Below are 15,548 nucleotides of genomic sequence, written 5' to 3'. Positions count from 1 at the left end.
AAAAACAATGAGGAAGGACAGCGTGTGATAACATGCTTGGCTGCGCTGTGTGAATCAGAATCGGTGTTCAAATTAAACTGAAAGGCAGAAGAGCCTTACCAGGCTTATATTTTTACTGGGTGTGTGTAGTATGGCTAAAACAGCTGTAATCCTCTGCTCGGCCATAATAACTGCAACAGAAAATCTGCAAATAGCACAGGAGTTGCCACATAACAGTGGCTAATGTGTGTGTTCATGGGTAAAGTAAGAGTGTGTCCTCTTACACGCGGCCTGTGGATGTTTACAAAGAGACTGATTAAGGACTTTGGTGTGTTTAGATCCCACAGGATGTATGTGAAGTTTGCATGTTTCAGTGACAGCCCGTACATGAAAGGCAAACTCTGTGAGCGAAGCCTGCACAGCGCTGTGTGTGTAACTTGTTAAGTCACAGAGCAGACAATCTAACAATGATTTTCCAAGACATACTTTAAAGAAGTTAATTTTCTCAATAAGATATCTTGCCCATTCTGGTTGGGAAGTTTTGAGATAATAGAGAAATGTATATCAAAATATAAATTGCAAAAATAAATGTTAACCAAAGAGGACACTTTTGTTACACTGTATTCATAGTAGGTATGCCTTCCTGTCTTTATATTTTCTATTGTATTAATATATATACACGTGTTTGTGTATATACATATGTACTGCTAGTACTGAATGATTCATACACATTTGCAACTGCCCACAACACAACTAGTCTTCATTCTGTGTATTTTTTCTCCTCTTTTGTTTTCTCTACAACCTTTAGCCCTTGGAACTTTTCAGTGTTACAGCCCTGAGTAGAAGTCAAGTGCTGCTGCCACCAAAAAATGTCTGTAACATGGTCAACACTGCCACCAGGTGGACAACGGATATACTGCAATACAGTGTTGCATTTAAACCACGTAGAGGTGAGACTGATCACTGTTAAATATGACAAGATAAAAACACCATTTAGATTAGTTTTAGGTACTCCATATCAGCATTTTGCTTTAGCATTGTGGTATGTGTTATTGTACTGTAGCAAGATAACTGCAATACATTTACAATCTATCTATTTAATTTGTTATTGTTCCGTTTTAATTAGGGTCCGGGCATTAACAACTTCAGGGTCGAAGGACCCTATTGAAATTGCAGGAATTATTATTAATGTTATTAGTAATAGGGCCCAAGCACCAACAAGTCGGAGCAGAGGACCTATTGAAACTGAAAGGATTATTGTTATTATTGTTATTTTCTGTCTTTGAAGGACTTTTTGAGGTGCTTGGGATGCTCGAAAACTCATGACACTTAGCACGTGTATGGAGTGGCAAGAGGAAGTCAGACTTATGTGATATCCAATATCTAAGAAAATTGCATTGTGCGGTCTATGTGCATCTACACATGATATAAAGCAACATGTTTGTTAAGCGTGTGTTCTCTAGCGCCACAAAGTGGACAAGATTTGTAATATGCAATTTCCAGCGCATCACGCCCCATTCAAGAAATAATGTTCAGTCGTTGGCCAGTTCTCCAACGGCCAAGGCAATGCACTAAAGCGTCAACCAGCGTCCCACCAGTAGACAGTAGTCTACTCCACTTCGCGTCGGGGTCCCGCTCACCCCGTTGGGCTCGTTGCACATTATCTATACATAGTGACCCAACTGACAAGATTTTGGTCTGTTTCACTTATCCATCTGAATTGATCATTGTAATGAAACCTTATGGCACAAAAACTCTAAGTAGAAAATGGATAAGTTTGCAGTTTTTCCGGCCCATTAGGTGTGTGACTTACAGATACGTTCCAGATCTGCATTCCATCAGTGTAGCCAATCATGAGGCAAAGAGGAGGGTCAGTAGTACCACTGTGGATCTCCATAAACTCTGGATTGCGGGAAGTGTCTGTGCAAACAGAAAGTAAAACAATGGTAAATGGACAACATTTATTTAGCGCCTTTCTCGTCTTTGCGACCACTCAAAACACTTTTACAATAAAAGTCAGCATTCACCCATTCACACGCATTCATACACTGGTGGTAGAAGCTACCATACAAGGTGCCACCAATTAAAAACATTATTTGTATTTTGAACAAAGTATGAGTCAATAAATACAAACATTAATAGGCAAACATGCTCCTGGGTCCTGAGGCCGCTACCAGTCTATGTGTCTGTACACCGAACTGTTTAAAAGGTTGTTTAAAAGTTAAACGGTCTCTGTAGTAACTTTAACTGAAGAACCCAATGTCGTCAGGACTCTCTTTTACAATACTGTAACAAACAAATCTTGAATTGTCTGACAGTAACAGACTTACCGTTGATGTCAGCTTTCTCAAAACGAACCCAAATGATTTTCTCTTTCTCATCAGAAGGTGGAGCCCCCGTATACGCCTATAGTTTGGAAGACAGAACAGAGAGTAGATAAAAGATATATAATACCGTCAAACATGCCAAATTATATTAACCACCAGCTAAAAATGTGTTTGTATAAATTAATTAAAAAAAATAAGAATAACTGGTAGTCAACTTGCAGACATCCAAAGTGTACATTGTTTTTGGCTGGAGGCTCAGGTATGCAGCAATTCCTGTATTCTTTATTTTATTTTACTTGTTAAAAAAAAATGATTGTAATTTATTTAAGCTGCGCCCTTTCTAAACATGCTAGTAGAGAGAGTTCTTGCTTGTTTTTTCACGGTGGAATTACTGCTTTCATTCATCCAAGCCACCGTTGGGTACAGACAACTGAGGCTTATGAAGAAAAGAAGATATAAGTTGCGTCTCCCCTCTCTCATCATGTACAACACGTGATCACTGGCAAATAAAATAGACGAGCTAACAGCATCGCCAGGAGTCAGATGGAACATCTGGAATGTTATAGAATGTGCTTTTCTGAAACATGGCTGCACCAGAATATACCCGATCACAATGTTTCCTTGGCTTTCAGACTATTCAAGCCGACAGGGATTGGACCAAGAGCTGTAAACATAAAAGCGGAGGGCTTGTTGTTCTTGTAAACAACAGATAGTCTCATTACGATCAAGGAATACATTTGTTGCCTGGACATCAAAAATCCTGAATGCAAAGAAGAGGGCTTTTAGAGATGCTAATATGGAGGAGGTGAGAACAATGCAGGGGGATCTATAGCCCCCCACACTGTGTGGAGTGCTTCACCATGTCTTCAACATGAGCCTGAGTGTCCCTGTGCTGTGGAAGACATCCGGCCTCGTTTCTGTCCCAAAGACGCTATGTCTACAAGACTACAGACCGGTAGCATCCCACATCATGAAGACACTGGAGTGACTTGTCCTGCAGCAGCTCCCATAGTCAGGTCACTCTTGGACCCCCTCCAGTTCGCCTACCAGCCCTAACTGGGAGTTGAGGACACCATAATTTACCTGCTAAACCACAACTACACTCAACTGTTGGGGCACTGTGAGGGTCATGTTTTTTGACTTCTCCAGTGCTTTCAACACCATCTGACGAGCTCTACTGGATGTCCCCCTCGTGTCCTGGATTGTCAACTACCTCACTGGCAGACGGTAGTATGTATGTGAACGGTTGGTCAGCAACACTGGGGGCTTACAGTGGACAGTTCTCCCTTTCACTTAATCCTCTACACCACAGACTTCAACTACCAGGTTTCCTGACGACTCTACGATATTTGGATGCATCAGCAAGGATGAGAAAGCTGAGTAGAAGGCTGTGGTGGGTAACTTTGTCACATGGTGTGAGCAGAACCATCTGCAGCTCAACGTGGCAAAGACAAAAGAGCTGGTTGTGGAATTTGAGGAGGGCCAAGGCACTGGTGACCCCTGTTTCCATCCAGGGGGTCAGTGTGGACATTGTAGAGGATTATGGATGGATAAGCTCTAACATGGACGACCAAAACCTCACACCTGGTGAAAAGGGCTCAGCAAAGACTGTTCTTCCTCAGGAGACCGAAACATGCCAGGCTACCACAGAAACTGCTGGTTAACTTCTATCGGTCGACCATCAAGAGCACACTGACGAGCTGCATCACTGTGTGGTACGCCAGCTGCACAGCGGAAAAATCGTCCAGCAGATGATACAGGACAATAAGAACACACATCTACGGAACAGCTTCTTTCCTCCATCACACCAATCCCTACGCAACCACAGAACACATTACAATAACTGCGACTGTGTGTCTCTCTCTCTCTCTCTCTCTCTCACACACACACACACACACACGACGGTGTGGCACACATAAAAACACACATCCCCACCCCTCAAAGACTACATCCACAATGGAAATGTTTTAACTCAACAGTAAATTTGTACATTTAATTTAAATGGTGCCTTTTATTTTTGTACTCTCTTGGCTGCTATTACTGTTTTTTAAACTTTATTTACCGTTTTCTTATTTATTTATTGTTTGTACCATTTTAAAACGCATAAAGAGAAGCCTGCAAAATTTCATTGTACACAAGTATAATGTCATGAAAAGATATTCTGATTACAAGTACCTGGTAGTGTATATTGACAATAAACTGGAGTAAAAACTCTCTAGAAGAAGGCTCAAAGCTGCCTCTTTATTCTGAGGGGGTTGAGGTCCTTCAATATCTGCCAGACAATGCTGAGGATGTTTTATGAGTCTGTGGTGGTCAGTGTTATCCTGTTTGCTGTTGTGTGCTGGTGAAGCAGATTGAGGGTAGTAGACGACAAAAGACTCAACAAACAGTGACGTTGTGGGAGTGGAGCTGGACTCCCTGGCGGCGGTGTTGGAGAGGACGATGTCAAGGTATGCGTCCTCTTGGACAATGTCTACCACCCACCCCATGACGTGCTGGTCAAAACACAGGAGTACATTCCACTGAGCCGTCAAACTGAGAGTGTCAGGCACTGAGTCAATTGACTGGCCCTTGGACTTATTTCACCTCCGTCAGCAGCCATAACGCCATAAATATTATATCTAAACTGTGCAATTATTCAACGGTGCAATACTCTGCATTAATTATTCAACTCAATATTCAAATCACTTGGAATTATTACTGTATTACACTGTACACTATTGTTATATATTGTAGTTCAATAACTGCATTACTATACATCACAACATAATTTTGATGAAACTATTTAAGTCTTGAGACGATTGCTGTGTCCCAATTACAAAATACATACTAATAGTATACAATATACAATTTTTCCGGGAGATCGTACACGGTGGAAGACAGCATTGCATAGTGAAAGCATGGCTTGCAGGGAACCAGTCTAAATGCTGATAGTGGATACTTCATAATAATAAGTTGAATAAGTCTATTGCCACTGTAATGTAGTAATGTCAGTATACAAGAAATCAATGTACTTCACAGTATTGTACAGACAGGAAATAGTTGGTGCACTGTCAGATGTTATCTCGTCATCACCTGCAATTTATTTTTCATTGGAACTTTGAGAAGCTTCACTATTTCCTTTATGCATTGCGTTGTGGGACAACAGTGTTCATAAATAGCACTCTACTCAAAATGATCAAGTTGTGGGGAATTGGGATAAAAGTCTTGTAACAGCTGTTCGTATGACAGAAAATATGGAAGAGGGAAAGTTACCTGGGGGACCACATCCTGCAGGAAGGTCACCACACTTTCCATGTAAGACTGCTCCCTGTGACAGAACAAAAAGCTCAGTACATACATACACACATTTAACATTTACAACTTTTGAACAGGCATTTGTGAATCCACTTTTTATTTGTGAATCTAAAAAAGTTTGTGGATCTCAATTCTTCCCTTGAGGACTTGTATTTTACACACACATCTGGGAACCATCACCTTATCGTGGTGGAGAGGTTTGTGTGTCCCTATGAACCTGAGAGCTGTGTTGTCTGGAGCCTAGTGCTCCTGGTAGGGTCTCCCAAGGCAAATTGGTCTCAGGCGAGGGGCCAGACTAAGAATGGTTCAAAACGACTTCATGAAAAAAAAAAGGGAAAGGAAAGACCCTGCCCGGAGGAAGCCCGGGGCCCCCGTCTGGAACCGGGCCCAGAGGGAGGGCCCGACAGCGAGCGCCTGGTGGCCGGGTCGGGCACAGCCCGAAGAAGCTACATAGTGCCTCCCATCCATCTATCCTGTGGGCCCACCACTCATGGGAAAAACCGCTGGGGTCGGGTGCACTATCACACAGGTGGCAGTGATGGTCAGGGACCTCGACAGACCAGACCCGGGCAGCGGAGGCTTGCTCTGGGCACGTGGAACGTCACCTCTCTGTGGGGGAAGGAGCCGGAACTAGTGCGGGAGGTGGAGCGCTACCAGTTGGATCTAGTGGGGCTTACCTCTACGCACAGTCTTGGCTCTGGAACCGTACTCTTGGATAGGGGTTGGACTCTATTCTTCTCCGGAGTTGCCCAAGGTGTGATGCGTCGGGGTGGGGATACTCACAAGTCCCCGGCTGAGCATCGCTACGTTGGAGTTTACCCTGGTGGACGAGAGGGTCGCCTCCCTACGCCTTCGGGTTATGGGGGGGAAAACTCTGACTGTTGTTTGTGCCTGTGCCCCAAACCGCAGTTCGGAGTATTCAGCCTTCTTGGAGACCCTGCAGGGCTCCAGTAGGGGACTCCGTAGTCTTGCTGGGAGATTTCAACGCACACGTGGGAAACGATGGAGACACCTGGAGAGGCGTGATTGGGAGGAAGGGCCTCCCTGATCGAAACCCGACCGGTCGTTTGTAGTTGGACTTCTGTGCTAGTCATGGAATGGCCATAACAAACACCATGTTCGAACATAAGGATGCTCATAAGTGTACGTGGTACCAGAGCATCCTAGGCCAAAGGTCGATGATCGATTTTGTAATCGTATCATCTGATCTGAGGCTGCATGTTTTGGACACTCGGGTGAAGAGAGGGGCGGAGCTGTCAACTAATCACCATCTGGGGTGAGTTGGATCAAGGGGTGGGGGAAGACTCTGGACAGACCTGGTAAACCCAAACGGGTAGTGCGGGTGAACTGGGAACGTCTGGAGGAAGCCCCTGTCCTGGGGATCTTCAACTCACACCTCCGGCGGAGCTTTTCAGACATCCCTGTGGAGGTTGGGGGCATTGAACCTGAGTGGGCGATGTTCAAAACCTCTATTGCTGAAGCTGCGGTGATGAGCTGTGGTCTCAAGGTCTTAGGTGCCTTAAGGGGCGGTAACCCTCGAACACCGTGGTGGACCCCGGTGGTCAGGGAAGCCGTCCGACAGAAGGAGTCCTTCCGGGTTATGTTATCCAGGAGGACTCCGGAAACAGTTGCAGGGTACCGAAGGACTAGAAGGGCGGCAGCCTCTGCCGTGTCAGAGGCAAAGCAGCGGGTGTGGGAGAAGTTCGGAGAAGCTATGGTGAAGGACTTTCGGTCGGCACCAAGGTGCTTCTGGAAAACCATCCGGCACCTCAGGAGGGGGAAGCGAGGAACCATCCAAGCTGTGTACAGCAAGGGTGAGACCCTGCTGACTTCGACTGAGAAGGTTATCGGCCAGTGGAAGGAGCACTTTGAGGAACTCCTGAATCCGACTAATATGCCCTCTATGGTAGAGGCAGAGCTGCAAGCTGATGCGGGATCATCGTCAATTTCCCTGATGGAAGTCACTGAGGTAGTCAAACAACTCCACAGTGGCAAAGCCGCAGGGGTTGATGAGATCCGTCCAGAAATGCTGAAGGCTTTGGGTGTTGAGGGGCTGTCTTGGTTGACACGCCTCGTCTCAGGCGTAGTCGTGGAGGAGAGGGTTGACCTTCAACAGTCACTGGATCGGTTCGCAGCCGAGTGTGAAGCGGTTGGGATGAGGATCAGCAAAATCTGAGGCCATGGCTCTCAGCAGGAAACCGGTGAATTGCCTACTCCGGGTAGGGAATGAGCCTTTACCCCAAGTGAAGGAGTTCAAGTACCTCGGGGTCTTGTTCGAGAGTGAGGGGACGATGGAGCGAGAGATTGGCCGAAGAATCGGAGCAGCACTAGTCACTTTACCGCACCGTTGTGACGAAAAGAGAGCTGAGCCAGAAGGCAAAGCTCTCAAATTACCGGTCGATCTTCGTTCCTACCCTCACCTATGGCCATGAAGGCTGGGTCATGACCGAAAGAACGAGATCACAGGTACAAGCGGCCGAAATGGGTTTTCTCAGACGGGTGGCTGGCGTCTCCCTTAGAGATAGGGTGAGAAGCTCAGCCATCCGTGAGAGACTCGGAGTAGAGCCGCTGCTCCTTTACGTTGAAAGGAGCCAGTTGAGGTGGTTCGGGCATCTAGTAAGGATGCCACCTGGGCGCCTCCCTAGGGAGGTGTTCCAGGCAGATTATATCTCCTCACTGGCCTGGGAACGCCTCAGGATCCCCCAGTCGGAGCTGGAGGATGTGGCCCGGAGAAGGGAAGATTGGGGTTCCTTACTGGAGCTGCTGCCCCCGCGACCCGACCCCGGATAAGCGGTGGACGATGGATGGATGGATGGACACACAAAATGTTGAGACATTTTCCGCTGGTCGGAACGCATACAGTCTATATGAGCAGGATTTTTTTGTTTGTTTTTAATAAATCAGCAACAAGTAACATGCAATCATTATTGTATTATGTTAATGTGACACAGTGAGTGTGTATTATCCAGTACCACTTTCATTTCCATTACTGTTTGAATATTAAAAAGGTAGGACAATGCTTAGGCTTGCCAGATGCTTCTTCAATTGGCAGTTATCTAGCCACTGATGGCCAGCAAACTCATTCTTTATTTTAAGTAATAAATGAAAAATTAATAAATGAAATAATTTTAATACATTTCCAATTACTTTGAAATGTGGAAATGAAGCCATCAACGGGCAATCACGTGCTTACGGAAAAAGTGGATTTTCGTTCCGACTGGTGGAAAGTTTGCCTCAATTTTGTGTGTGTAAAGTGAAAGTCCACAAGGGCAGAAGTGAGATCCACAAACTTTTTTATATTTACAAATAAAAAGTGGATTCACAAATAACTTCTCAAAAGTTTTAAATGTTAAGAAATAATCAGAAATGCTTTTAATTTAGTTGTAAATCCATTTAATGTATTGCCATTTTTTTTTATTTGTTTATTTTACATTTAGATTACACATTTACACATGGATTGTTGATCTGTTAACACAAATGATATTGAGAAAAAACTACCTCCATATATTAGAGATGTCTAATTAAATAATAACTAAAAAATTGCTGAGGTTTGTCCTTACGTAGCAGCTTGTGCTCGCACCAGAACCCCTCCAGCACAGCGACTAGGTCTGCGTGGAGAGTCCGACGCCATTTTGTCTCCTGTTTCTTTATCCTGAAAAAGATACAAAGAGACATTTTAACTCAGTAGTATACAAATAAAACTAATATTTGATTTTCCCTTGTACCAAATTGGACTGCACCGATAGTTCTGTTCCTCTGTAGCATGCAAACACTGGCATGAATTCAGATCTTTTTTAAGCAGGCCAGATGACGGTAGCAGTTACTCCGTATGGCTCTTTACATCGTTGATTCAGTCACTTAATTTTAACAAGTTTAACATTATTTGTTCAGACTAAAAAATACTCATCACAATTTCACACAGCCCAATGTAACATCTTCAGATTCCTTGTTTTAAACATAAGCTTTTTCAATTTACAAAGATCTAAAACAGAGACGCTTACACTTAGGAAGCTCAAACCAGAGAATGTTTATTTATTTTGGTGATAAATAACTTAAAAATCTTTTAGGAATTATAAAAACTGTTGTCAAGAAATATTATGTCGACCAACTAATCCATTAATCAACTTATTGTTTCAGCAGTGCACGAACACCATTAATGTTGCTGATATCAGGCAAAAATAGGCCATCATTATCATATTGATGATAACTAAATTTCAACATGAAGTGGAGGTGGAATAAGAATAATTAAAGTTATGTTTCGTCTAGAGTTATCAAACTAAAACTACACTGTATTGTCTACTTGAGTAAACCTACTTGAGAATAAATAAACAGATAAATAGAACACATCAGAGCTTAGTTCCAGAGGTGATGCTTTTGTCCAAAGCGACTTACAATAAGTGCAAACAATCATGAGGATACAACTCCAAACAGCAACGATCTTGCAAGTACATTAGCTTCAAATAGGTGCAATCCTTTAAGTGCAGAACAATAGCTTCAAATAAGCCAAACCAATGTCGGTGCAACATACAAAGAACAGAATTATTATTATTTTTCTTCTTCTTCATTTGTCGAGAAACATGTCTCAGTATTGCGTATTCCAATCCAACAATATCCTCAAAAACGACCATAGAGTTGAATCAGCCCTTCTTAATACTAATTTAATATGTTATTTGTAGGTTATATCCCCACATTTAACCATTGCAGTTTCATGAGTGAGAATGAGAGCAGCAACCCAAAGACTACGATAAAAAGCGATTGAAATTAACTTCCTAGGAAGTGTGTCTGTGGTTACACAACTGATCTAGAACATGAGGATGGAATTATTTTTCCAATCCTGCATCTCAGGGTACCCCTGGAGGAGCTGTAAGATGTGACTTGGGAAAAAGTGTGCCACAACCATGAACTCGACCCATATAAATGGATGATGCAGATTAGGGAAATATCGCACAAATCCAAACTTTAGGTCAGGCATATGTAGTCACATGCCATCAGAATACAGCAGTAGCTAATAAAAGTGGTCATACTTCATGACTGACAGATGTAATCAAGTGAAAACATGTGGTTTAAAGAAAAATACAAATCCTCAACCATTTGTCACACATTTACATACCACTATGGTAAATTCAATAAGAATTGACCAGCCAAAATCAACCAATGACGCTGATCTAATAATTTCTCATTCAGGTCTTGATGCACTAAAGCCACTTGGTAAAGAAACATTGATTTGACATCTGTTTCAGTAGAGTATTTTCCAGATAACTGCGCATACATGAGGCTAGATCAACTAACAGTGCATGTATGGACTCTGAAGACGTTACCATCACAATGGTTTAACGATTACGCAATAATGTCAACAACGGGAGAGAATAGGCTGCATGCAGTTAACACTGTTTTCATGTCGGGACGGGACTAAGAGATGAGCTTCTCTGGAAGAGTACACTAAAAAGCTTGGCTATCTTAGCCTCGCTTATCCTGAACATTTATTCAGCTAGCTTGCACCACAAGCAAAGAGCAGGCTAACACTGGCAATACTTGTCAACTGCCAAGTCGACACATTACAGCTATTGACTAACGCTAGAGTTATATTGGTAGAAAAGGACTCCGCAGCTAACTTAGCTAGCATTAGCATTAGCTTATAAAACTCCCGTGTAGTGATAAAACGACACAGGTGAAGCCTTGAAGCAGTAAATTCAATTGTCATGTATGGAAAGACATTACTGTCAAGTGGATATAGTTACGAACCGAGGTGTAGAACGTTGACTGTGTCCTTGCTTATGGACTTGTGTGGTGGTCTGAAGAGCTCTTTACAATAACGTCGTCAAAACACAAACAGCACTGGACTTGCGGAACTGTGTTGTGTAATTGGAAGCCAATCAGAGCACAGAAACGTTTTTGTCAGCCCAATCAATCGAAAGTGAGGGCGGGACTAGTGCCTGCGTCACATATTATTTGACAAGTAAAACATCCCGAGTCTCTTAATGTGTTTTAAATAAGAAATACTGTTATTTTTCATCTTTCTTTATGAACTGAATTGGTATGGTTGTTTTTTTTACTATGTGCTGTTATTTAACTATACATATGTCAACACATTGTCAATGTTTGACTTAACACTTGTATTATGTTAAGGGTCAATTTGACGCATTTCAGTTTTTGAGTGGACCAAAGTACTGGTTAACTTGTAATTTTCTTCTTTTCCTCCTTTAGGGTAAAGAACTGGGGTGTAATATGTGAACACTTAGACATGTAGTGAAATGTCTGTGCCGAGTTTGTATACAAAGATGATGTTGCGGGTCATTTTGACATAGACACTTTGATATGGTTAGGTCGCTGCTCAGACCCAAAATAAACATGTCTCTTTGATGCACTTTATTTTGATTGCATTTGTTTACATATTGACTGGCTCTGAACACCCATTTAGAACCAGGTGTGTGTGTGTGAATTAGGTAGAGGAGTTAGCTTTCTCATGCTTGTCCTTGTCAGTGTTGTAATGTCATCTCTCTGAGACACACAATAAAAAATTAGCTTAGAGAACGAGGACAATATTATTGACGATCCGGATTATGAATTTTCCTATGATGAAGATGATTCAGAGGACGATCCTGCCGTAGTTTCTCCATCAGATGAAAACCAAGGAATGCAGCGATCCTCGACAGAAGTGACATGGGCATCTAAAGATGGTAACATAAAATGGTCAACATCACCACACCAAAGGCAGACTGTCATCTTCCAATGTCATCAAAATGACTCCAGGCATTTCAGCTCTTCATATCCCCACCAATAGAGAGGATCATACTGGACATGATCAACTTGGAGCGGAGGCGTGTATTTCAAGAGAAATGGAAGCCACTGGATCAGATTGACTTGAATTCATACATTGGATCCTGGTATTAGCCGGAGTGTACAATTCAAGGGGAGAAGCAACTGCCAGTCTATGGAATGAAGAGAATGGAAGGCCAATCTTTCGAGCAACAATGTCTCTGGAGTCATTTCACATGATATCTCGGGTGATCCGATTTGACAACCATGACACCAGAGCTGGTCGATGTGAAAGAGACAAACTAGCTGCGATCAGAGATGTATGGGATAAATGGGTCGAAATTCTTCCCTTGTTGTACAATCCTGGTCTCCATGTTACTGTAGACAAGCGCCTTGTTCCATTCAGAAAAACAAGAACCTCTTGTGTGAAATGTAAGAATTACATCTGCAGAAAGCACACAGTTACATTCTGCCCATCATGTAGAGAGCATTGAGAATGTGAGAAGAATATTTTGAGAAAAAAGTTAAATAAAAAATTGTTTTTTAAGTGTAATGAGGGAAAAATGTTATATTGGATTGTTGTATGTTGAATAAAACATTTATTGTATGTCCCTTTTCTAAATGTTCATATGATCTATATTGAAGTTCTTATTGATTTTACCTGGTTCTTTGACAGTTTCGAGTGTATTTACACAGTGTCTACTGCGTTGCTGCTTTGCGCATTCACATTCTCTCCTCTGCTCTGTTTTCCGAAGGGCAGGGCTACACTCCCGACACACACACACACACACACACACACACACACACACACATACACACACACACACACACACACACACACACAGTGTTAGTTTGTTACCATTAATTTTGATTAGTTTTAACAATTAGAAAAACTATTCAAATTCTTGTTATAAAGTAAAATATGTGAACACTTATAAATATGACTCTTTACTGTTTGTTCAGGCCCAAATGCTCTGTAAAAGGGTCCCGCGGGAGTGCCAAGCCAAGCCAAACCCGTCAGCGTAACACCCCTCGTATAAATCTGTAAACATGCCAATAACACGGCGTTCATGGTGTATCCTTGGAAACATATTCATGCTTTCGAGCAGTGGCGACTGAGGGGGGCGCTGCAAGCAGCACTTTATCGCTCAGCAAAATAAAAGTCTAAAAACAACACAAAGTTGCCTGAACACTAGTCAGAATCAATTCAGAATTTGGTTTGTTGCCAAGTAAATTTACACATACAAGAACTTTGCCTCGCTCTTTTTTTGAAATTTGAGATTTAACAACATAGCATAGCCTATAAAGCAAAGGTCACCCAAAAATACATAAACGCCCCCCTTTCAAAAATATTGCTTCCAGCCCCCGTTGAGAACCCCTGATATAAACTGTATTTATATATATATATACACACACACACACACACACACACACACACACACACACACACGCACACACACTTTCTTATATCTGCGCACAGTAGTCAAATGCTTATGTTTACCTTTGTTTTCCCTCTTTTTAACCGTATGTCTATTTCTGTGTTCATTGAGAGAGTCAAATTCTGTGTATGTTTTATGTTTACACACACTACACTTACTTGGTCATTAAAGCTGATTCTGACTTTGTCAGGAAATTTAAAGACATTAGATTCGTTGCTGTGGCATGGCGGTCATTTTGCTTGATTTTGTCATGTCTCGTCGAGTTTGTTGAGTTTTTCATGTTGTCTTGTCACTTCCTGTATTATTTTGTACCTACCTCTTGTTTCTCAACCCAGATCCTTTTACTTCCTGTCTTTGTGTGGATCCCGCCATCGTCAGTGTCTGCCCCGTCCCTGATTGTTTCCACCTGTTCCCACTCACCTCTTGTATAAATTGTCCTGTCTCCCCTTGTCTTGTGCCAGTTCGTCTTGCCATATCCTTGTCATAGCATATGCAAGTAGCAGTGTTCCAAGAACAAGTGTTCCAAGTAGTGTGTTTTTTCAGATAAGTTTGTTTATCCTCCTAGTGAGCGCTTTGAGTTAATATTCTGTTTTATTGAAGCAAAGTAGTGTTTTTTTACACTTTACATTTGTGTCCGAGTCGTAACAGAACGAACTGGCCGGAATGGATCAGCCGACTCCAAAAAGCTTCAGGACGCCCCATCACTCCAGGGCGTAAAGATCCATCAGCAGGAGAATCAGTAGCAGTCAGTCAAGGAATCCAGGACGTTGCAGACCGTCAAACGAAGCTCCAAGTCGCTGTTTCCTCGGAAATACACCTGACAACGCAGATGCAACAACTCCTCACTCACCTGCAGACTGCGGTGACTAACCCTAACCCTAACCTGCTGTAGATTCCTCTCCTCATCTCTCAGTTCCTGCTGTCTTCTCGGCTCTCCCGGAGAGATTTTCCGTAGACGCCGGCAATTGTAGGACATTTATCGTCCAGTGCGACCTGTACTTCAGGCACAATCCGGCAGCATTTTCTTCGGACCAAGTGAAGGTAGCCTTTATGGTGTCCCATTTATTTAACTGGGAGAGCTGCAGCCTGGGCTACTGCTGAATGGACCAGAGACTCTGTAACTCGCTGTCCAAGTTTACAAACACATTGAGACGCATCTTTGACCACACGTCCCAAAGATTGATGAGTATTCAACAGCGCAATTGTCACACCAGCGCACCAGCGCACCAGCCATTGTCGCCACTCCTCGAGCGCCACCTTAATGGGAAGTAACTCCTTGTTGTTGACATTATAATTTATTTCTGCCGGTGACAGCTTCTTAGGCAAAAATGCACAAGGGTGTAATTTATTGTCCGAACGAGATCTTTGAGACCTGAGGGTTAGGGTTAGGATTAACCTAACCTAACCCTAAACCGTTGACGAAGCAACGCTAGGGTGCGTCTCACCCCAGGGTGACAAGCCAGGCAAGACGAATGACCCCACTGGAGGACCTGAGCACAGAGACTGGCAGGAACAAACAAACTGTCACCTGGACAAGCACTGGGAGCAGGATGTTCAGCTTGGGAGCGCTTTACCTTGTCCTCCACGTCCCAAGTTACCGATGACACATGCAGAAGGAAGGATACCTTCCGGAATGGATGGAAAACTCTCCGACTGGAATTGACGGGAAAGGGTGTCGGGTTTCACATTCTTTGATCTAGGTCTGTAGGAAAGTGAAAAATCAAAACCGTTAAAGAAGAGAGTCCACCTT

At 43.0% G+C, this 15,548-nt stretch overlaps 1 protein-coding gene across 5 annotated transcripts in view; it reads right to left on the bottom strand.

The window, feature by feature from the left end:
• bcas3 (BCAS3 microtubule associated cell migration factor) overlaps positions 1-11,461 on the bottom strand; it is a 343,002-nt gene extending 331,541 nt beyond the window's left edge. For all 5 annotated transcript variants that reach the window (XM_029445842.1, XM_029445838.1, XM_029445839.1 and 2 more), the window contains exons 1-5: positions 11,346-11,461; positions 9,164-9,255; positions 5,562-5,616; positions 2,310-2,385; positions 1,793-1,899 (exon numbers count right to left, since the gene is read on the bottom strand). In XM_029445842.1, coding sequence (XP_029301702.1) covers positions 1,793-1,899; positions 2,310-2,385; positions 5,562-5,616; positions 9,164-9,234 — 309 coding nt within the window. In that variant the 5' untranslated portion in view covers positions 9,235-9,255; positions 11,346-11,461. The remainder of the gene's footprint in view (positions 1-1,792; positions 1,900-2,309; positions 2,386-5,561; positions 5,617-9,163; positions 9,256-11,345) is intronic.
• Between the last annotated feature and the right edge of the window lie 4,087 nt (positions 11,462-15,548).

This window comes from Cottoperca gobio, chromosome 13 (assembly GCF_900634415.1).
Source record: "Cottoperca gobio chromosome 13, fCotGob3.1, whole genome shotgun sequence".
Classification (NCBI taxonomy): domain Eukaryota; kingdom Metazoa; phylum Chordata; class Actinopteri; order Perciformes; family Bovichtidae; genus Cottoperca; species Cottoperca gobio.
Note: the sequence above shows the minus strand (reverse complement) of the source record. Positions and strands in the feature narration are given on the sequence as shown.